General features: G+C 43.6%; 1 protein-coding gene across 1 annotated transcript; it reads right to left on the bottom strand.

Moving 5' to 3' along the window:
* Positions 1-13346: 13346 nt before the first annotated feature.
* Positions 13347-20475, bottom strand: EN1 (engrailed homeobox 1). Its single transcript, XM_074301846.1, has 2 exons — positions 18966-20475; positions 13347-14498 (listed from the first exon to the last, which is right to left on the bottom strand). The coding sequence occupies exons 1-2, from the start codon at positions 19960-19962 to the stop codon at positions 14182-14184; spliced, it is 1314 nt and encodes a 437-aa protein (XP_074157947.1). The 5' UTR covers positions 19963-20475; the 3' UTR covers positions 13347-14181.
* Positions 20476-21804: the final 1329 nt, after the last annotated feature.

Below are 21804 nucleotides of genomic sequence, written 5' to 3'. Positions count from 1 at the left end.
AATCCACTTATTACACTATTATCAGTTTACAGCCCTCAACAGATACTCTGGAATGTGTTGGATAATTTAATTTTCCTAGAGTCTTTACAACACTTAAGTCATGTGCCCTCCTTCTAATGGGGACTGGTAAAAAAAATTATTATGATCTATCAAAGAATATTTTATGGAGAAATCTGATTCTTTTGCAAGCAATATCCATATCACTAACTTTACAATAAGGAAAATGTCATCATTTTAACTAGGTCTTTGTTTACACCTAAGGGCATTCTTATACACACATTTTCTACTAGCCCCCACCCCCAAGATTTCTTCTTAAAAAATAAAAAACTATTCCCTACCCCTCAAAAAGCATCACTCTCACTCTCCCTACAAATTGCATATGGTTTCCCCTCCTGTACCCCTAAGAGCTACAGGGAGCTTCTGGGGTGGGATGGCAGGAATGTGGGAAAACTTTCATTTGGGGAGTTAATAATACAGTGTCACAAAGGAATTTAAGCCTGAACTCTGGAAATTCTCTTTCTGAGAACTTAAAGTCTTTCTTTCTCAGACTTCTCAGTTCAGTTTCAAAAAATAAAAACCTTCTGTCATTTTTCTCCTTAGAGGCAATTTCAAACCTCTCCAACTGTATTTTGTGAAAGGAAAAAAGTTCCACTGAATAGGGAAGGAGGAGGATACAAAAGGTGATTTTTCTTTTATCCCAAAGTTTAAAAAGATGGGACAATTTAAGAATGGTGCCCACCATTGTGAATCGTGCTAGTATGATCTAGACTTTCAATATTATATTTTTTTTTAAATCCTCACTTTCCCCCAACCTACTTTAGCCTTGATACAATAAAGATCTTTCTATATGCAATTCAGAGAGCCCATTGTAAGAAAATCGGAGTAGTTATTAGGGCTCTTGTAAGGATGAATCAGGAATGTCAACAGACTGCAAGCAGTTCCCCCTCAGGACCTCTAGAGGAAGTATTAGTAGGGTGGGGTAACCTGAAAGGATGCAAGAAGCAAGGCAAGAGTCCAGCCTCAGGATGTGGCAGGTATGGCGTCCCTAAGAGATCAAAGAATAATTCAGATAATAGACATCAATCCAGAGGGGACCTTAGCCTGGGGAACCACTTTCTTATCTTCCTCAATCCCATAGCTAGGGGAACTATTGTTTTCTATAAAGCAGCCCGACCATCAGAAGCCACCTACCAGGTCCTCTTCAACTACTTTTTCTCCCTGAGCCTTTTAGCTCAACCTGAACACATTGTCCAAATATCCCTCTGAAGACTTTCCTCATAGATCTTCAGAGTATCAGACGCTTCTCCCTCTGGTTTCTCACTGCCAAGTGAGCTTGTGAATATTGAATGGGATGGAGGTCCAAGATTAGGGATTGATTGCTGTTTTCCTTGTCCCTGTTTACCTTTTGCAGAAATAAATGAAGCATTCATAATATCCAAGAAAGAGCTTTCATACTTGGTTCTCTGAAACTGTTGGAGGGAGGGAGGGAAGAAAGGAAGGAAGGAAGGAAGGAAGGAAGGAAGGAAGGAAGGAAGGAAGGAAGGAAGGAAGGAAGGAAGGAAGGAAGGAAGGAAGGAAGGAACGAACGAACGAAACGAAGGAAGGAAGGAAGGAAGGAAGAAAGGAAGGAAGGAAGGAAGGAAGGAAGGAAGGAAGGAAGGAAGGAAGGAAGGAAGGAAAGAAGGAAGGAAGGAAGGGAGGGAGAGAGGGAGGGAGAGAGAGGGAGTGAAGGAAAAAGGGAGAGAGGCGAAGAAGAACACACTGTGTATGAGTGTGTGTATTAAAATCAATCACAAAAAGTAAAAGGGTTCTAAACCGAGAAGGGATTCCTAAATCCCGATTTCCTAAAACCTAGACAAGGGGCATCCTTGAGGCTTGTCTTGAAGCCTAATGATAAAGCGCTTAAACATCTGTGGTCTGTTTCTCATCCCACGACGAAGAGAGACAGAGACAGACCAGAGACAGAGACAGATAAACACAGAGAGAAAAATAGAGAAACAGAGAGAGAGAAAGACAGAGAGATATTTGGGACTTTTGTGGTCCCTATGAAAGACAATGGGAAATTAATTGTACCTCTAAAGAGACAGTAGCCTCATACAAAGTCCCTCGATTCAGTCGTGGGTTTGGGGCTATCATTTATTTTCCATCTCTTTCTTGTGACTTTCCCTCTGCCTCAGATGCCATATTTATCTAATAATGGGCTTGCAACAAAGTCCAAGGCAGCTTGCCAGACTAAGGCAAATGTGTAGCTGGGGAGTGCTTTTGGGACTAGAATAGAGAAGAAGCTTTCGGGCTCATTTTCTGCGCGCAAGCACGCACACCAGAATCACACACTGCCTGCTGGACCTCTGCGCTCTGTAACTAAAATATCTCAACTCAAGAAAAGAAAGGTGGGAGGCGAAGGGAAGGTTTTCAAAGGAAAAATCGAGGTAGTGGATGGAATGCAAGGATAGGAAGAGAATACCGGGGTGACACCTGTCCCTGCTGCAGCGCCCTTTTGCAAGTTTTCTCTGCAGCGTTCCGGTGTTTCACTCCCTGCGCTCTGCCAATCAGGTCGGGAGTTACCACTTCTCGGTTCTAGGCCATAATCTTTGGAAGGGAGACTGAGAAGAGTCGGGGCGGGGCGGGGCGGGGAGGAGAGAACTGGTGGCTTTGTCAGTTAAAAAAAAAAAACCAATCGTACTTTAGCCCAACATTCGCTTTTGGAAAGTGAGAAAGTTGTGTAAGAATCCACTAAAACTACAGGCTATTTTAGAAAATATTTTCTACACACACCCTCAGGGAGTCTGGTCTCTCTCCCCGGCCTCTTTCAATAACTAACTCAACAAATCCGTACGTATCTCGAATTCTTAGGTAATGGTTGTGCCCAGAAGTGAGATTTTTGGAAAATAGAAAACATCCTGGAAAGGACCCCAGCTACGCGCTGATCATCCTAAAATAAGTACTCAGTGTCTTTACACTAAACCCTAAGGTTAACTTTGGTTCCAACCTCCCCACCTCTTCTTTACGATTGCTCTTTTCGATGCCGTGAGCAGCTACCCTATATTCTTCACATCTGGAACCTGGGGAGCAAAAAACAAGTCCAGCTAGGGGGATAGAAGAGGAAAGAGCTGGGCCAAAGACTGCTTTCAGCAGCACAAACTAACCCTACACGAGGTTAGGCCGCTATATTTCCCTATAGGATTCCCCAGGTGCCTAAAGATGCGGAAAAAACTAACCGCAGAGACAGGCACCGCCAAGAAGGATGCAGAGGGTGGGATATATTGAAAATGACATTGCAAGTACAAAAGAAATGACTGTAAAGAATACACCCCAACAGGGGAGCAAAGGAGCCTAACAAATAAGGTTGACAAATCCCTCTAGGAAAGAAAGTAGTGGAAATTGAAAATTTCACTTATCCTTCCCTGTTTGTGGTCGGTATATAGAAGGAGAGAGAAATAAGGGGGTAAAGATCATAGGATCATAGAGGAACCTGCTTCCACTTTTCTTGTGGGGGAAAGAAAGGAAATACCTCAGAGAAAGTATTCGGAAGGCGCTCACCTGGGTCCTGGAAAGATCAGTACAGGGCCCTCAAAGCCAGAGTGCCCGGAGTTATTCCCCCGGAAGAAGGAATTGTGCTAGATCGTCTCCTTCTAAAGACCCTGGACTTTGCCTCCGCCAGGTCGGTGAGGACTGATGGGTTCGAACAGAAGAAAGACTTTCTCAACCCAGGTTTCGAACTAACTCCTCTCTCTCTCTCTCTCTCTCTCTCTCTCTCTCTCTCTCTCTCTCTCTCTCTCTCTCAAGTTGGAGAAACACAAATAAAGCTCAAACCCGGCAGCTCTAAAGACTCTCCCCTATCCGCTCCCCCTTTCTCCCCCTCCTCCCCCTCCCCTCCCAGACCCCTTCCCCGGGAGGATTTGACCCCCAAGCTGGTCTGTCTAACATCCTCAATTGGCTTGGAAAAGATTGGAAAGTCGCCTCTGTTTCCAAGTGGCGCTGAAAGTGAGAGTAAGATGAAATGAATGGCCTGCCAGAATTTTCCTTCTTTCTTGCCCCATCTGTCTCTGAAACCCCCTACATAGGCTGCCCTTTCCTCCCTCTATTCCAAGACAGGATGGGTGACTCAATTTGTAAAAATTGTAGAGCGGGGAAGGTGGGGAGGGGGGAGGTTGTGCTAAGTTCTGTCCACCATCAAATTCAAGCGGTACCATTGCACACATTGAGCCCGAATGAAGTCCCTAGCCATTATGGAGCAGATTGTTTTCTATTCCCCACCTCTTTTTCTCCCCATGGAAAAACTAGATAACTTTCTGATCAAACTTGGATGCTGGGGTGGGGATGGGGGGACTTAGAAAATGATAGAAAGGTAAGAGCTCCCCTCAGAGAATCAAAACGGCAGAAAGGTAGTAGTCAGATACAGACACAGACAAAGAGACATAGAGACACAGTAATAAAGAGATGAGAGACAGGCACGAAGAAGCAGACAAATACAGAGATAAATTCAATGACGGAGAGAAATGTTATGGCAAAGAGAAAAACGAAGAAGGAAACAGGAAACATAAAAATGAGTCAGAGACTGAGACCAGAAAAGAAAAGAAAATGAAAGGAAAAGAAGGGGGGGAAAAGAAATTAAAAGCTACAAAAATAGATCAAAACAAATAAAAAGAGATTTCTGGCAGGCACAGACCACACACCTGGATGCTGTTTTGGGGCCTTAAGCCTACTAAATCGGGAGTCAGGCCCCAAATTTCATGGGGCCCCTTCATCCTGGGAAAAGCAGTAAAGGGGAATGAATGAGGTGAAAGTGAAGGAGACAACTTCTTCCAAAGAGGAAGGAAATGGAAGGTCGATATTGTCACCATCTCCCTCTTGGTGGGATGGACAAAGATTCCAGTTTGGGATGTGAATTTGAGTGAGGAAGATGGGGCATTCAGGGACTTCAACTTAACCCTCTAATCCAATTAGTGATCTAAGAAAACATCAAAGAAAAGAAATGCTTCTCTAAAGAACAAGAATTTGGGTGGTGTCACTGGTCTCTTTAGCTGATTTACTTCTAGAGTCCTTAGATAGCTAAATTTGAGTCAAAAGACAGAAGCACTTCTATCAACAAGTTTCCATTAGAAGGGACATAGAAAAGGAATGACTCCTCTACGCTATAAATCTAGGAGTGGAAAGGGAAGTGAGAGAAAAACTACCTTGAAAGAGAAGCAAGTATCCTTTCCAGAGGCTGGTGCTGAAGCTGAAAGAGAATTCTCTAGGGGCTCATGTTGTCTGGACTTGAAAGACTAGGGGCTTTCTAAAGACATCACAGATGCATGGCTCCCAGCTTCTAACAAGTTTGCTTCAAGACCAACTTCACCCAGTCACATTGAGTAGAGAATGGTCATAATCAGGGAAGATGTGGTAACCCTTGAATGGAAGACCCTTCATCAATCTGAAGGAAAAGGAGATTTTTAGAATATGAATTGGGAGGGAATAGTGAATATTAAATACTTCTACCTCAAATTCAAGCCTAAGTGAAAACAGGACTGGGAGGTTCTTCAAACAAACTTCAGGGGGAAAGATAAGAGTCCCATCAACCCTGGTCTTTAATAGGACATGATAACAGTATTATTGATTATATTAATATATGACCTGCCCCTAAAAGTATCGGTAGGGATTTAAGTTATTAAAGCTTAAGACTTGTATAGTAAGACTTGTTGGGATATTCCACATTTTAAAAATTATGATATGATATGATAATTCACTTTTAAGGAGTTTTATCATTTTATGAAACTTTCCCCATTATAATGCCCATTTGACTCCAAAGAAAACTGAGGCTCCCAGTTCACTCCCTCAGGTTCATATTTCTAGTATTATCCTCAAGTCATCTAAAACAATATTTTCATTTTATAGATTAAGAGCTTGAGGCCTAGAAAGGTTAAGTGAACTGCTCCAGATCATGGGGCAGAATTTCAAGCTAGAACTGGAGGCTACTGATTCTAATTCCAAAACATTTTCCATTTCACCATGCTACCTATCTTGAGATATAAAATCTTAATAATAGGATCAACATTGACTAATAATGTTTTTAAAATCTCTAGATGGAATAGTAATTGTCACATATGTAGGTCTTTAGTTTTAAATTTTACATATATCTCATTTGATCCTTAAAACAAATAGTCCCAGTTTTATAAAAGAGGAAATTGAGGCTCAAAACTTTTAAGTGACTTACTTGTCCATTACATCATTAGTGTCAGAAACAGGATTCAAACAGGTGTCTCCTGACTCATAGTCCAGATATTTTTCACTCCATCATACTTCTTTTCAAACAATTCTCTGACATAAAGTATTACCTTGTGAATTGTTCCCTAAAGGTGAATATCACTTTCTTCCAGAGATGAGAAGAGAAAGAGAGAATGAAGAGAGGAAAGGAGGAGAGAAGAGGAGAGGAATGGAGAACACTAGAAAAGAAAAGAAAAAATATACAGAGTAGGAGGGGAAGGAGAAGGTTATAGTGAAGAAGGTGAAAAGGGTGAATTCACTGAATTTTGGATTTCTATTTTTTATCTTTTACTTAATTCATGTTAGAGAAGCTATGTGTTTTCTATATAGGTATTGGCAATGCTTCTAAAATGTGAAGTCAATTAAACCAGTACATTTAACTGTATAGTTTCTTTTATCCAAAAACAGAACTTCTGTTCTGTTAGCCAAGAATTTGGGGGTCTGCTATTATGGCTCTGTCCAAGTAAGCACTTCAAAGATTATACTTGAAGATATTCTTAGATCTCTTTCCCATAGCAAGTACCCATCTTAATCCAATTATCCAACCGAGGAATATATGTTCGCTATGGGTGTATATTATTATTCCTATGCTTACTGGCAGCCTAAGTCTGTCTCAGTGTAGTGAACTAGTGTGACAGTGATAGTGTCCCAAACAAAAGCCTTAGAGACATCTAGTGAGCAAATAACCCAACATCTTGATATCTGCTTTCCTTCATAGTGTTTATGGAAGTGTAAAGTAGATAATATCCACATGACATACAGTGGAAGAAGAGCAATATGGTGAAAGTCCCATTGGGTTTACAGGATCTAGGGGAAAGGGGAGGCAATTTAGCACTTCTGCCAAACCCTACCTCTATTCAAATGAAAAATTAAACAATCTTAGAGAAGAGGGACAGTAATAGGTCTAGATACTTGAAATCACCTGTATTTCAGCAAATTTGCCATAATAGTTTCAAAAGAAAATTCCTCAACTTTCCTCTGTTCAGAAATACATATGCATATATATAATGTACATATATATATATATATATATTATATAGTACAGTATGTATACACACACACACATACACACACAAAGAAGAAAACGAGTGATAAAAGTTCTTATACAAATATTTGGAATAGACCTGTGCAAATATTAAGGTTTTCCCACCTCTATCTCCTTACCCGATGTTCCATGTGTCTGGCTGGTGTGCTCCTCAGAGCAAGAGATTTTTCAAGTCTTAAGAAGGACTGGTGTGACCCATTGCCAAAATGTCTGAGAAAAGGTGACTCCTCAAGTAATTCTTAGATGGTGGTTTTTGATGTTGTTGCTCTTGTTTGTGAGTAGGGTCTGTAGCCTACTAAAGCTACCAAATAAACTCCAACAGCAACAACTGCTACTGGAAACCTTAAAATCTTAGAATCCACATCCCAAAAGTTCTTTACTAACAACTAGTAACTAATTTGTTCCCTTCACATTCTCTGCTCAACATTTCTGGCCAGGAAGGGAAGGAGATGCTGATGGAAACTGCTTATGCTTTGATGAGGTTGGAAAATCTTTGTGGCTCACCGTGTGTGTGTGTGTGTGTGTGTGTGTGTGTGTGTGCTCTTGAGCTCACATGCACGCATGAGAGAGAGAGAGAGAGAGAGAGAGAGAGAGAGAGAGAGAGAGAGAGAGAGAGAGAGAGAGAGAGAGAGAGAAGGAGAAAGGGAGAGAGAGACAGAGAAAAGGAGGGAGAGAGGTTGTCTCAAAAGCTGTTGTGCTATGTGTATGGGTGATTCCTGTCAGGTCTTCTTGCCCTGGCTGGCAATCTCTGTGTGTACAAAGAGATTGGGTTCCAGGACCTCTTCAAAGAGAGAAAGCACTTGGTGTTCTCCTATCCATTTATCAGGATGATCAGTGCCTTCAACTTTTCCTGACCCAATGAGCTCAGCTTTAAGTCTATGTGCAACCCCAAGTGTCAGTGCTGGAGGGAGGTGAGGACCCAAGAAGAGGACAAGCTAAAATGTGGACAGACTCTTATGTCACTGAACTTCCAGGATTTCATTGTCTGGACCTTCCCGTTCATGATCTGTCCCTAATTCCCAGGAATAACATTTTCCTTCCTAATATTTCTTCATATAGCATATGACTAACTTAAACAGTATGGAGACTGGATTGTGAAGATGCATTTTTAAATAGTAATAGAGGGGATAGAACAAAATGGTCTTTTTCTTTGAAGAGAAAATGTCTTTTATTGTGAATATATAATAAATTCCTCTTAAGGGTCAATGTGTTAGGTGTGTTCAGACTGCATAGTTGTTGGTACATATGTATATGTTCTGTGGACAAGAATGAATGTTTGATAATGTATACATAAAGACAACAGGTGCATGTATGTAGCCTTCATGCATTTAACAAGTTTTGTTGCACTCATCTGCGGTTCAGGCTTAAAACCTTCAAATTATTTCATTTTTCCAAATTTACAACAATAGCAATAGCAAAATGTTTATTGCTACTGACCCCGATTTATCACCAGACCCACATTTGAAATAGTCTGGGACCCAGAGAATTGGGAAATAAAAGATACAGACTGGGCTCCAGAAAATGTGTTTGTGTAGGTGGTAGTGGTGGTGATAGTGGTGATGGTGGTGGTGGTGGTGGTGGTGGTGGTGGAGGTGGTGGAGATGGTGGTGGTGGTGGTGGTGGGGTGTGTGTGTGTGTGGGGGTGTTGGAGTAAGAAGAAAAGAAAAAGAGAGAAAACTTCAAGGCTCCCCTTTTCTTTGATGATTAGGATCTCTGATGAGCAAAAAATAAACCCACTATTTCAAACCGAGTTCCTCATTTAGATTAGAGAAACCTTCCAAAAACCTGGCCTGCAAGGACAGCTCCCTATCCCATAAGAGAGGTTGAAAAAGTGAATCAAGATCATATCTCAGCTTTTGAACTCCATCCCTTTCATGGGGGTGAGGGGGGAGGGAGAAGTAAGAAATAGCCTGTTACAATGACCAAACAACAGAGGAAGGAAGCTTTATGATTGAAAAACCAAGAACTACCTACAGAAAGAAATAGAGTTAGATGGAGAGAGTCTCAGACAGAGAGGGTGAAGGCAAACAAAGCAGAGAAAGTAGACTGAAAAATAGTTTGAGTCAGCTCCCCTCTCTTTTTCTCTTTCTTACCTTAGGGATTGCTCTCTTGTGCCCTCTTACTAATTGTTATTCATCTGATTGTCCCATCACTCCTCTGGCTCTGGCTGTTATTCCCCAAGTGGAGAAGAGAAAAACTGGGGAGGGGGGAGTGGAGAACAGATGGGGTGAGCTTCCTGCTTAGGAAATATCAAAACCATAACCACTAGCTGAAAAAGAAAGCTATTACTGAGTGGTCATTGGAAGGAAGAGTGAAAGGCTTGTTCTTTTTGCTAGGCAAAAACTATTCTGATTGGGTTTGTGCTAGGCTGGACTTGGAAAATTGGATAGAAAGCCCTCTTACACACACACACACACACACACACACACACACACACACACACACACACACACAACCTAATTCCAGCAAACGAGGGGGGGGAGGGGGGAGAGAGAAGTTGAATTTCCACTAGAAAACAGAGACCTTTGCCTACAAAGGACCTTGAATCAATACTGTTTGGACTTAGTAGTCTGTTTCCTCCTGGGCAGAGGGAGATTTAAGTTTATGGTTCAATTCATCTTTAAAAGAAAAAGAAAATGAGGGAAATTTTGATGGTGTTTTCTGATATTTATTTCAGTGCAGCTTCAGACTTTCATTCATATACAGTTTGCTAAGCCCGCCCCATAAATCATAGAAATCAATTCTTTTTATGGTTATTATTACTTTTCCTAAAGGGAGAACAAGGAAGTAGTCTGATCAGTGAGGAAGAGGTCTAGAGATTGGGACTGGAGTTGGGGTGGAGAAAATAAGGAAATCCTTCTAGATTTCAGTTTCAGATTCAAAGTCAGTTTTCTAGAACAGAGGAAAAACAGCCAGAAACTGAACACAGAGCCAGAGAATGCATACATGCAGTCAAAGCATTAGACTAAATAAAGAGATTTTTGGTTTCTGGCCTTTGGATGTGCCACTAACATGCTATGTGAACAAGAACACATTTATCCCTCAGTTTCCTGATCTATGTAATAGGAAGAAAAATAATTTCTCAATCTCTCTCAACAGTGGAAGAATGAGAATAAACAAATGGATAGAAGAGAACTTATAACAATAATATTAAAAAGTGACATATTCAATTCATCTTGATGGTTACTTTTCTCCCCAGTCTCATCTTCATCTAGGTTGAGGATGGAGAGATTCCAGGGAAAGAGATTCTATCAACTCTACTCTGCTCAGAAGATGAAAAAGAATGGAAAAGTTTGTTTCTCTTACCCCCAGTACACGCAAACATACACATACACACATCTCTTGACTAAGACCTAGCCAAATAGAGTCTCTTTTCATTGGAAACTAGGCAGCAAGAATTGGAAGGGGAACCTCATGAGAAGAAAAGGAGGGTGAACTATAAAACAAATGACCTTCTCTAGTTTTCTTCCATACAGGCTGATCATGTCAAAGGAAACTAACTTAATCAAATTTCACTAATGCCACCCTTTGTACTCTTTTTTCCTTGAGTTCTAGAATGAGAAGAGCTATCTCAGAGTAGAAAGTTTTTTCGTTTCTTCTAACGTTAGCCAGGGCCATGGCTTTATCTGCTGTTCTGATTCTTGTCCTCTTTCCCTATTCTAAATTAGTTTAATTCTAAAATCTACTTCTCTCTCTCTCTCTGTCTCTCTGTCTTTCTCTCTCTGTCTCTCTGTCTCTCTCTCTCTCTCTCTGTCTCTCTCTCTCTCTCTGTCTCTGTCTCTCTCTCTCTCTCTCTCTCTCTCTCTCTCTCTCTCTCTCTCTCTCTCTCTCTCTCTCTCTCTCTCTCTCTCTCTCTCTCTCCTCTCTCTCTCCCCCCCCCCTCTCTCTGTGTATATGTGTGTGTGTCTGTCTCTCTCTCTCTCTCTCTCACACACACATACACACACACATTATTCTGCCCTCATCCAAGTTGGGGAAGAAGGAGCTGCTAGATTCTGTCTGAATCCCTCCAACTTGTTATGAAGAATTAAATTGAAACAAACTGAATTGGAATTCCTTGAGACATTTTAAATAATGGGACTAGATAAATCAGAAAGAAGACCTCAGTGTCCTCAAACTTGGAGAGCCTGTTCTCTACATAGGTTTTACTTCCCAACTGAAAACAATTATATCAAACAAGTCCCAATAAGCCAGGATTAAGATTCCATTTCTGTGTGTCTCGTCTGAACTATTTCAGCATTTTTAACCATCTTATTCTACCCCAATCCTAAACTGCAAAATTTCAGATGGATACTGAGAAGAGGAAGGATGAAGTAATTGGCTGAAATAATGTTTGTGTCTGATGTGGGAGTTTCAGTGTATCATTCACCCTCATCGTCTCTGAACCGAGATCCTGGGAAAGGGTGACATTTTTGGTTACTGAGATCCTAGATGGCTGGTCCTCAGGCAGGTTCAAAAAGGAAAATTATCTCAACCTAAATGGAAAGAAATCAGAGGGTTGGAAAATGATAGTCAAATTAATCTTAGTTGATGTTAATAATCACAGACTAGATCAAAGTAGTAAAATAAAATGAAACCCCCAAAAGAAGTCACTAGTACCACTCTTATAGCACACACACAGACATACAGACACACACTAGTGAGGTTGGAGGAGGTGGAGAAATAGGCAAAGTAAAGAGCAGAGACTCATTTTATATTTTTTGTTTTTTATACCCCTAGGGAAAATACCCCAAATACAAACACACAACCACTCAGAGATGGAAGAAAACGGTCAACTATTCAAGTTTCTCACCCCCCCAAAAAAAAATCACCAGAGACATAAGAAGCAACCTGGTTCTTCTTTCTGGATGATTTGGGGAAAATTGGAAGAGGAAGCAATGGAGAGAGCACTTTTAAGATTTGGTCTGTTCTGGCATGTCTCCCATCCCCGGAAGATGGGAATGTTTTATACTCTGGGTGTGGTTATTTTTATTGTTAGAAGTCTTGCTACGTATTTTGTTATTAAAAATATTACAGTATTGACATAATAAACTTGCACCAAAGTCTACTTTGAGGCAATCGAATAGACATCGACAACCTTAATAAAGCTAATAGTAACATACTGAGGTGGCTGTGAATATCCCAGACTAAGGAAGTCTTTGAGCCCAGTTCTCCTGAATCGAGATAGAGAGCGCGCTGGTCCAGAGGTTAGGCTAAAACTTGTGGGTTCGTTCTATTTTACATCCTAAGCTATCACGCAAGCACGCGCGCGCGCGCGCACACACACACACACATACACACACACACACACACACACACACACACACACGGGGTCCCCGGGCTGAATCATCTGCTTACGGGGTAAAGGAATAGGGGCAGAAAAGGACCATTCTTACTAAGAGGCTGCTAAGCAACCCGCTGCCGGGTAAAGATCATTTTCAGAAAAGGATCCGCGTCGCACCCCACCCCCATCTCCTTATAGGGAGATGCTTTTCCACCCTCTGGCTTAAAGGAAACACATATTAAAAAGAAAAGGTGATGAGGGCGCTGAGAGCCCAGCTCCCCAGGTCGGGTCCACGTGTCAGTCTAGGCAAAGTCCCCGGTCAACTCAACTCTAGGCACTCCCCCAGAAGAAAAAGTGCTTTGTTATTGATATTTCTTACCTCCCCCTGCCCCATTCCTGCTTTTCCTTCCCCTCTGTTTCAGTGATGGGTATTTGTTTCACAGTGAGATCTGAGATCACTTTGAATTCCGTGGCCCTGAAACGGAAGTCCCTTTTCTCTAGAGATTGCCTTGGTTGGAATCTCCCTGGGATTAGATAACGGCTTCCCCTTTGCCCCTTCACATCAGTCTACTCCAAGTCAGCTCCCCATGTATATGAAAATAAGGGAAAGTGAGGAGGGAAGGCTGCTCAGGTCCTGTTCTGCCCGCCACCCGCCCTTTCCAAAACTCCAATCAGATTCGAAAGGCCAGTCAAATGAAGTCAACCAGCTGAAGCTCCAGTACGGCGGAGGGGCAAAGGCCCAAAAGAGAAGAAGCGACGCCGGCTTGTGAACACAGTGTACACTTTATTTCAGACTACAGGTTTCTGAACATAATAAAATCTTTGGCTTGTAGCGGCGGTTCAGTCTCGCAGTCTGTGGGGTCGAAACAGGTCTCAGAAAAAAAAAAAAAGGGGGGGAGAGGGAAGAGGGAAGGAAGAAAGGAATAAAAGGAAGAAGGAATGAGAAAGGTGAGAGAAGAGATGCGCAGCGCGCGCGCACGTAAACACACACACACACACACTCACACACACACACACACACACACACACACACACACACACACACACACACACACAAAGAAAAGTCCAAGATAGGCAGAGAAATAGTGAAGAAAGGTGGAGGAATGGGAGGAAAGGGAGGATCGAGAAGCGACCACATTCAAAAGAAAATCGGAACGCAAACGAAACGGGGAGAGGGGGAGGGATAAAATAATAATAATTATTATAATAATTATAACAATAATAATAATAAAGAAGATTAATAAAATGTCCAGCAAATAGAGATCGCTACACATATTTTTTTTTCCTTACCTGAAATTAAATATATACACGGTCGTAAGCTGTTTGGCTATATAGAGATTTAAGTGTTCGCATTTTCGTCCCTTATACTATTAATAGAGAATAGATCTGATTTCGATAGCACCTGTCCGAGTCTCTCTTTAAAAAAAAAAAAAAAAAGAAAAAGAAAAAAAAATCTTTCAACATGACTTGCCGTTCGAAGTCTTTCCCCCTTTTCTTTTGTTTATTATTTTTTCCCTGGAAAAAAAAAATCGTTTGAGCCGGAGGAAGGGAACGAGGAGAGGGATGGGAGGGCGTCAGGAGTCAGCGTGAAGCAAGAGATGGGGGTGGAGGGAGAAGGGGGAAGCGGTTACTCGCTCTCCTCTTTGTCCTGCACGGTGGTCGTGGAATGGTTGTACAGTCCTTGGGCCATGAGGTGCAGAGCCAGGCCGTTCTTAATGCCCGTGGCCTTCTTGATCTTAGCCCGTTTGTTTTGGAACCAGATTTTGATCTGGGACTCATTGAGGCTGAGCTCTTGGGCCAGGGTCTGCCGGCGTTGCTCGGTGATGTAGCGGTTCGCCTGGAACTCAGCCTTGAGTCTCTGCAGCTGCTCTGCGGTGAACGCCGTCCGTGGCCGCTTGTCCTCCTTCTCGTTCTTCTTCTTTTTCAGCTTCCTGGTGCGGGGACCTACATGGGAAGGAGACAGGCCAAGGAGGGAAAGGCAAAGGGGAAGGAGAGAGAGGACAGAGAGAAATGGGGAAAGAGGGAAGAAAATGGGGGTGGGGGAGGGAGAAAGAGGAAGGTGGAGAGGCAGCTGTGTGAATTGTATCAGTGAAAGGGAGTGCATCATACTTTATGGATACTAAAGGCCCTTCTGATTTCGAAGTCCCCCTCCCTCGTCTCCATAGCATCCCAACCCTACCCCCAATTCAAGAAATCTTCCCTGCCCCAAAATGTTTGTCTCTTATTACCCACTCTTATTTTCCTTTTGATGGATTAAGAGTGAGAAAGAGGGGGAAAATGGCCGACAGTTGCAGGACCCCCACAATCTCAATGTAGATTGAAGGAGGGGAAGAGGAAGCTTGTGGGATTTCTCCCTCTTGGGAAATACACAGTTAAAAGAATGGGGCGAGAGGGGAGAGCCAAAGGCATTCACCTGAGAATAAGATTCTAACTAGCCAGGGCCCAGGCAACCCAAGAATCAGAAAAGCCACAGAAAATCCCAGGAAGAAAAATTTCTAGGAACGAAATCAGCCCCCGCCTAGTTTTCTTTCCTTCTGCTCCCTTCTCCCCCTCCTTCCCCCCACGGAAAACCCAAAATTGGCCTATAGAAGCAGACTGTGCAGGCTGACACCAGCCATTCCCACCATGACAATGAGGAAGGGGACAAGGCAGCTAGCTGGGAGAGGAGGGTCCGGGGTTCCGAGCTAGAATCCCAGGCGAATCACTTTGTGTGTCCCCCTTACCCCCACTTCACCACCAATCCTTTAATTTCTAATATCTCAAATCCCGGCTTCACCGAGACTGAGAAAATAAATGTTAATAATAGAAATCACCTCAAAGCTATTCGTATTGTCCTTTAAATGGACAGCATAGCTGTTGCTACCTCTTTCCCCACCCCCACCTCCCAATCTAGAAAAATCCACTCCACCCCCATCTTCACCCGCATCCGAAGAAAAGCCAAGAGATCGAGAAAATTAAACCCGTGGGGTCAAGGCCTCCTGAGAAAGACCAATAAATAGGCAACATTTTTTCCGGGCCCCGCCGTAAGCCGTTTTTCTTTCTGTTCTAAGCTTCACTCTAACTCCGGCCGGGTTGGGTTGGACTCTAGCGCCCCAGGCCCATTTCCTTTTCGTTATTTTCTGAGACCCTGGGGAATTCCAGACCCCGCCGCGGAAAAAGAGGAAGTTCGATGCCTTCTGCTACAGATAAGTTTCTGCACCGGCAAATGAAGTAAAGCCAGACCCGAGGGCTGTGGGAAATATATTGACTGCTAGGGCACTCTGTGCCCAGAACAGCAGATAAAGCCATGGCCCTGGCTAACGTTAGAAGAAACGAAAAAACTCAGTGTGATCAACAGTGAATCTTTATAAGCGTCCCCATTCAGTAACCTTATCGCTTTCTCTTCCCAGATTACCACTCTGCAAATGTTCACTAGTTGGAAAGGGATACCTGCTTTTATCCAGACTGTCGGGTGATCCCAGCCTCTAAGGATTTCGAAATTCATTACTTTGGATATTTTTATGTTTTTAAGGCCTATGCATTTCACTAATTATAAAAAGAAACCAACAAACAAAAGGAAACAAAATGTAACGATTCAAAAGAAGAAAAGAAAAGCAACATAAGGAAATTGGAATTGTTTGTTTGTCTTTAGCCCTTCTGCCTTTTCCAAGGTAAAGTACTCGCTAGCCCTTTGCTTCCCTTATCGATATTTCTGAACCAAAATACAAATGGGATAGGGGGAACCGGAAAAAAAAAAAAAAGCTTCTATATATAATTCAGGACTTCATTTAGAGGCCAAGTATATAGGCATACAGCAGTCAGGACCCATGGATATCAGGAGATAAATTCTGCAAGCCTACTGAGCTTTCTATATACCTAGGTTATATAGTATTCTGACAGTCAATAGGGCACTGGAAATAGAATAAAGATAAGTATAGAGAACTATAGAGCTACATAAATAAACAGATAGAGATTTTGAAATCTCACAGCTGTCAGTTGGCCTACCTAATCCATGTTTCAGTACACCTATATTCCCATCCTATTTTTTTTGATATTTGATTCTTGAGGACTTTTGCAATTGAGAACGGAAAGATTAGAAATGGAGATTTTGAGAAGGGATAAAGAGAAGCTGAAGTCTTCTGGCCTTTCCTTGTTAAGAAGCCAGCTAACCAATTCCTTTCTATTTATAAAAAGCCTAAAGCTTGAAGTACTCCACTGAGAGTGCCATTATTAAGGGAAATGCACCATCACTTGGCTTCTGCTACCAGAAGGGAATATAAACAAGGAAGCTTTGAATAAATTTTAGTCTCGGGTCAGTAGATGAAGGTTGGTCTATGAACCCCATAGTGAGCCCCAAAAGGAAGAACCATTAGCTTTTGATGGTTACAGTCAGGGCCTAGGGAATTTGGGGCCTGTTAGCCAGGCCACTCCTGAATGTAGTTTAGAGATTGGGGACTTCTTTCTCTCAGGTAACCCAGTCTCCTTATGCTGGAAAAAAGAGGATACAATATCACAGTACCAAAGCACTAGATTAAACGTGGGCTCATTTGATAGGATCCTGGAGCTAATTCTTCCTGGGGAAAGCTTTTTCTAGGTGATTGCGAATTGATTCCCCCCCCCCCTTCCAGTTGGCGAACAGACATCTAAAGTCCATTTTCCACTACAAATCAAAATTCTCCATTCTTTCTAGAAGAATCCTGTGTTCCAGAAAGTTATAAGAGATACCATTAGAATCCCTGACCTAAAACTCCCGATCCCAAGAGCAAAGACGCTAAGTTAGACAAGGCAGAATGAAGAAAGAGAAAGCGTTTAATTTATTTCTTTGGTAATGTGAAGGGAGAGGGTCGACCACAGCCAGAGAGGCTTGGACCCATATCTATGTATGTCTTAAGACTGAGTTTATGATGGTGCATGTGTATGGACACAGTGAGCACTGGCAATAAAATCGTTTCTCCCCGGCCAGCCCTAGCAGCCGATCTGACAGCTCAATCACTCTATCCATCAGCCGAGTCAATCAAAGCAGCTTTTCGGAGGTTCAGGGAGACCGACGTGTCAATAACGGGGGGATCGAGATGGCTGAGGCTGATAGCGGTCTATCGATTGGCTCTGCAGTCCAAGGAATTCGGGACAGAATTGAAGGGGAAGGTGAAGAGAGAAGAAAACTGAAATGGGAAGTTTGGAAACTCCTGGATACCTGCATAGAGTTCCGAGCTCCAACCCCACGAAATATTCTCCGGTCTCTCAACTTTTACCACTTTCCTCAGCCTAGGTTTGACTTGACTGAGATGGGATTTGATAACTGGGTAGGTGAAGATTCCTTCTTCTCTCCCCAATAAGACCGGAAGAGAATTAGGGCCTAAGGGTTGAGGTCCAATGTTGGAGACTGAGGAAACAACCTAGGAACAGCCCAATGAAGAAGAAGACACTAATGGGAAGCTTGCTAATGCCGCTGTGTCACCAAAGGGGGGGAAAAACGAACGTTGTGGGGAGGGGAGAAACACCTCAAAACAATCGCGAATTGTAGGGTTTGTGTCCTGACTGAAATCAAAGGAAAAAGGACTAACGGGAAAAAGGGGCTTTGAGACCTAGTTTCGAAGGCAAACAGTGCAGTGTAAGCAGTAAGACGCAGAAGCTGGCTTTCGGGCCTGCTCAAGCTTCTCTTTCTTTTCTTATTTCTGTGCTATAGATTTTTTTTTCTCCCTATCTCCTTCTTCCCAAAGAGAAAAGTCATCTTCTGGACTATTTTAACGCCTACTTTCTCTTAACAACCCAGGGGATCCTTGTGATTCCTTTTTAGCATTATTCTACAAAAGCTCCTTCTTTCTTTGCCTCGCAACAGGGCCTCTCTCCTTCCCGTACCCAAGGAAAAAATCTCTCTCTCTCTCTCTCTCTCTCTCTCTCTCTCTCTCTCTCTCTCTCTCTCTCTCTCTCTCTCTCTCTCTCTCTCTCTCTCTCTCTCTCTCTCTCTCTCTCTTTCTCTCTCATTCTAATACACATATATCTATAATAGCAGGCTACATTCTTTTCGATATAAAGCCTAATTCTCTAGCCCAGGCCTTCCAATATTTATCAAACACAAGTCCTCCTTAGCCAACCCCAGAAAAGGAAGGAAGGAGAAATTATTATGAATAATACTTTAAAGTCTTAGGAATTCGATAGTGAATCTTCCTCGGTGACCAACCCCAACAGTTCCAGAACTTCAGGCTGGGCGAAAGATGAAGACATCGAAGAAAAGGAGGAACAAATAAAATATGCGAGTAGAGGTGAAGCAAGAAGAACAGAAAGGAATAGGATAGGTTGGGAGGAACGGGGGAAGGAAAATGCATTATTATTTTGGTTTCTAAGAGCTATTGGCGGAGTTGGGGTAGAGAGTGTCTATCAGTGATTCCAGAGGGGTAGGGAGCGAGGACTCACTTCAAAGGGGGTACTCACCAGAAGATGGGCGGTCCGAATAACGAGTACAGTAGACCCAAGCGGGCCAGACTAGCGGTTGCTGCGAGTCAGTTTTAACCACCGGTCCGCCGTTGGCCGAGCCCATGAGTAGAATAGCCGGGTTCCCATGTTCCCCGTATTTAGCGCTGGTTGCTCCAGGACTTCCCCCGCTGCCTTCCGAAGGCTTGGATGCTGCGGCTGCTGCAGCCGCTGCTGCCGCCACGGCCGCCGCCGCGGCAGCAGCAGCAGCGGCCGCCGCCGCTGGATTGGCTTTGGAAGCTGCGGCGGCCGGAGCCGGCGCAGAGCCGTCGGGCGTCACACAGTTCGCATCTGCTGAGCAGAGAAGTGAAGCCGGGTTAGCCGGCCGCGTGCCCAGAGGATTGGCCGGGTCTCTACCTGCGGCAGTCTGGCCTCTGTCTCGATCTGCCCGGCTTCCACCTCCTCCTCCTCCTCCTCCTCCACCTCCTCCTCCTCCTCCTCCTCCTCCTCCACTACCACTACTACCAGAAACAGCACTACCTCCACTTCCTCCTCCTCCCGTTCCAACCAAGAGCTGCTGTTGCTGCTGCTGCTCCTTCTTGCAACCAAAGTCTGGCCTTAGAATGTTGTCTATGAAAAAGTTGGTGGTGCGGTGCTGCTGGGGCGGCGGCGGCGGCGGCGGTGGGGGCGGCTGGTGAGGAGGCGCTGGCATCGGCTGTGGCGGCGGCGGAGGCTGGTGATGATGGTGGTGGTGATGGTGGTGGTGATGATGGTGGTGGTGGGGTAAGGGCTGGAGGCAGGGTGCTGCAGGAGAGGAAGGAGCTTGCTGCGGGGACACTGGCACGCTGTCTCCATCGCTGCCGCTGCTGCTGCTCCCGCTGCTGCTGCTGCAGTTGCTGCTGCTGCTGCTACTGCTGCTGCCGCTGCCGCTGCTGCCGCTGCCGCTGCTGCTGCTGTGGCTCGCAGTGCCTACGGTGGAGTCGCGCTGACTGTTATGCTCCGGCTGCTGCTCTTCCATACTCAGCCGCCCCGCCGCCCCGGACGCGGCTTCCTTCCCCCTCCCCCCCGCTTCTCTCTCCACCCCACTTTGCCAGTGGCCGGTGGGGGTGCGGGGAGGAAAGAAAGAGAGGAAGAAGAAGGAGGAAAAAAAAAAAGAGGAAGAGAAGAGAAAGGAGAAGAAGAGAGGGGAAAAGATCAGATGCTTTTCTCGAATCTCTCTTTTACCGAGCAGATGTTTTCCTCTCTAATTTGCAGATATCCAGAAATGAAGACACTTGGCTATTTCTTTTTGCAACCAGATTCAGTTTTTGATTTTTTTTTTTTTTCAAGGAAAGAAAGCCACATCAGAAGAGCACACCCAAATAAAATATTTTTTCTTAAAGGGAAAAAAAAATCCAGTCCTTAAAATCTAGTCATCTTCCTAAGCAATAGTGAGGGGTTTGACTTCCCCAAGTGTCATGCTCAGCTTTGCCCACAGCTCGAGGTTGGCAGCGCCTTTAATCGCCTTTGCTTTTTTTGCAGGGAGAGAGTGTCTCCGCCACCGCGCCTGGGCTTTTTTTTTTTTTTTTCCTTTTCCTTTTTTTTTTTTTTTTTTTTTTTCAAATCTCTGACAGCTCCGATCTTTGCACAAACTCTCTCTCTTAAAAAAAAAAATTTCACCCAGGCACACTTTTTGCATTCAAACCGGAAGCACGTGAGTCTGGGCCGCACGTGTGAGAGACCAATAGCGAACCTCGACTCTCGCTGTCACCCGTGACGCAGGCCAATGAGTGGGCTTGGAACTTTGCGGATAAATAATCCTTGGGGTTGGAGCCGGGAGAGGGGGAGTCGCGGGGTAGCCTAGTGCGTCTATTCTCCACTCGTCTCTTCCTCCACCCCTCCTCTTCATCACCCCTTCCCCAAAGTTCCCCTTTTTCCTACACTTAGCCTCCACCTCTTCCATGCCCTACCCCCTAAGTGTGAGTGTGGAGAGGGGGAGCTGTTATTTGGGGTGTACGTAAATATAAAATTAACTCCATAAAAAAAGCTTGTTCTAGTCATGCAGGGTAGGATTACGGGTTCATATTCAGCAGGCCAGGCAGGGTCAGAAGGGAAAACACTTTTGTGCCTTCTCTCTTCACTTGAAGAATCTAACCCTTTTGCTTTCTTCTATAGAAACTGAGAGGTTGTCATTTATTTGACTGGAGTGAACATAAGTGACAGTGATGGCTATAATGATGTTAAGACGATGATATGATATGAAATTTGTTCTCCGTTATTATTAAACACGGGTTTAATTTGATATCGATTTAGAGAGATTTTTTTCTTTTTCTTTTTCTTAATCGAACCAAGGAAACTATCAGGAACAAGCTAACATGACGAGTTTAGGCAGTTCATGCGGGTAGGGTTTCTATATCTGATAAACATCCTTCAGCCTTTTTGTAGTCCCTTTCCTTTGCTAAGTTGAGTTTATTTAACTATCTCGAATAACTCACAGCCAGCCAGCGCAAGTACTGGGATTCAAGAAACCCAGTTTGGAAGTACTTAAGCATATAGCAAAGATCCCAGTATACACTTCTTACCTTTATTATTAGTCAGAAGCGGATTTGACAGTTAACCCTCTGAAAGAATAGTAGTTGTAGGATTTCTCTCTATAGTGGTCAGGCAGCTGCAACTTCAAGAAAGAAAAGAAGTTGCTTGCCTGGAAATCTCCAGATGCTGATACTAGGGGATGAGAAGGAGAAGTTTCTGTTTAAAGACAGGAGGAAAAGATCTTTGGACCATAGGGACATTGGCTAAAGGCCAATCTTGTTGATAGATATTTTCCTGCCAAGTAATTTTTTTTTTAAACCCAAACCCTTACATATAATATTCTCCTTGG

This window comes from Sminthopsis crassicaudata, chromosome 3, assembly GCF_048593235.1.
Source record: "Sminthopsis crassicaudata isolate SCR6 chromosome 3, ASM4859323v1, whole genome shotgun sequence".
NCBI classification, from domain to species: Eukaryota; Metazoa; Chordata; class Mammalia; order Dasyuromorphia; family Dasyuridae; genus Sminthopsis; species Sminthopsis crassicaudata.
This window is presented reverse-complemented; position numbering and strand designations above follow the sequence as displayed.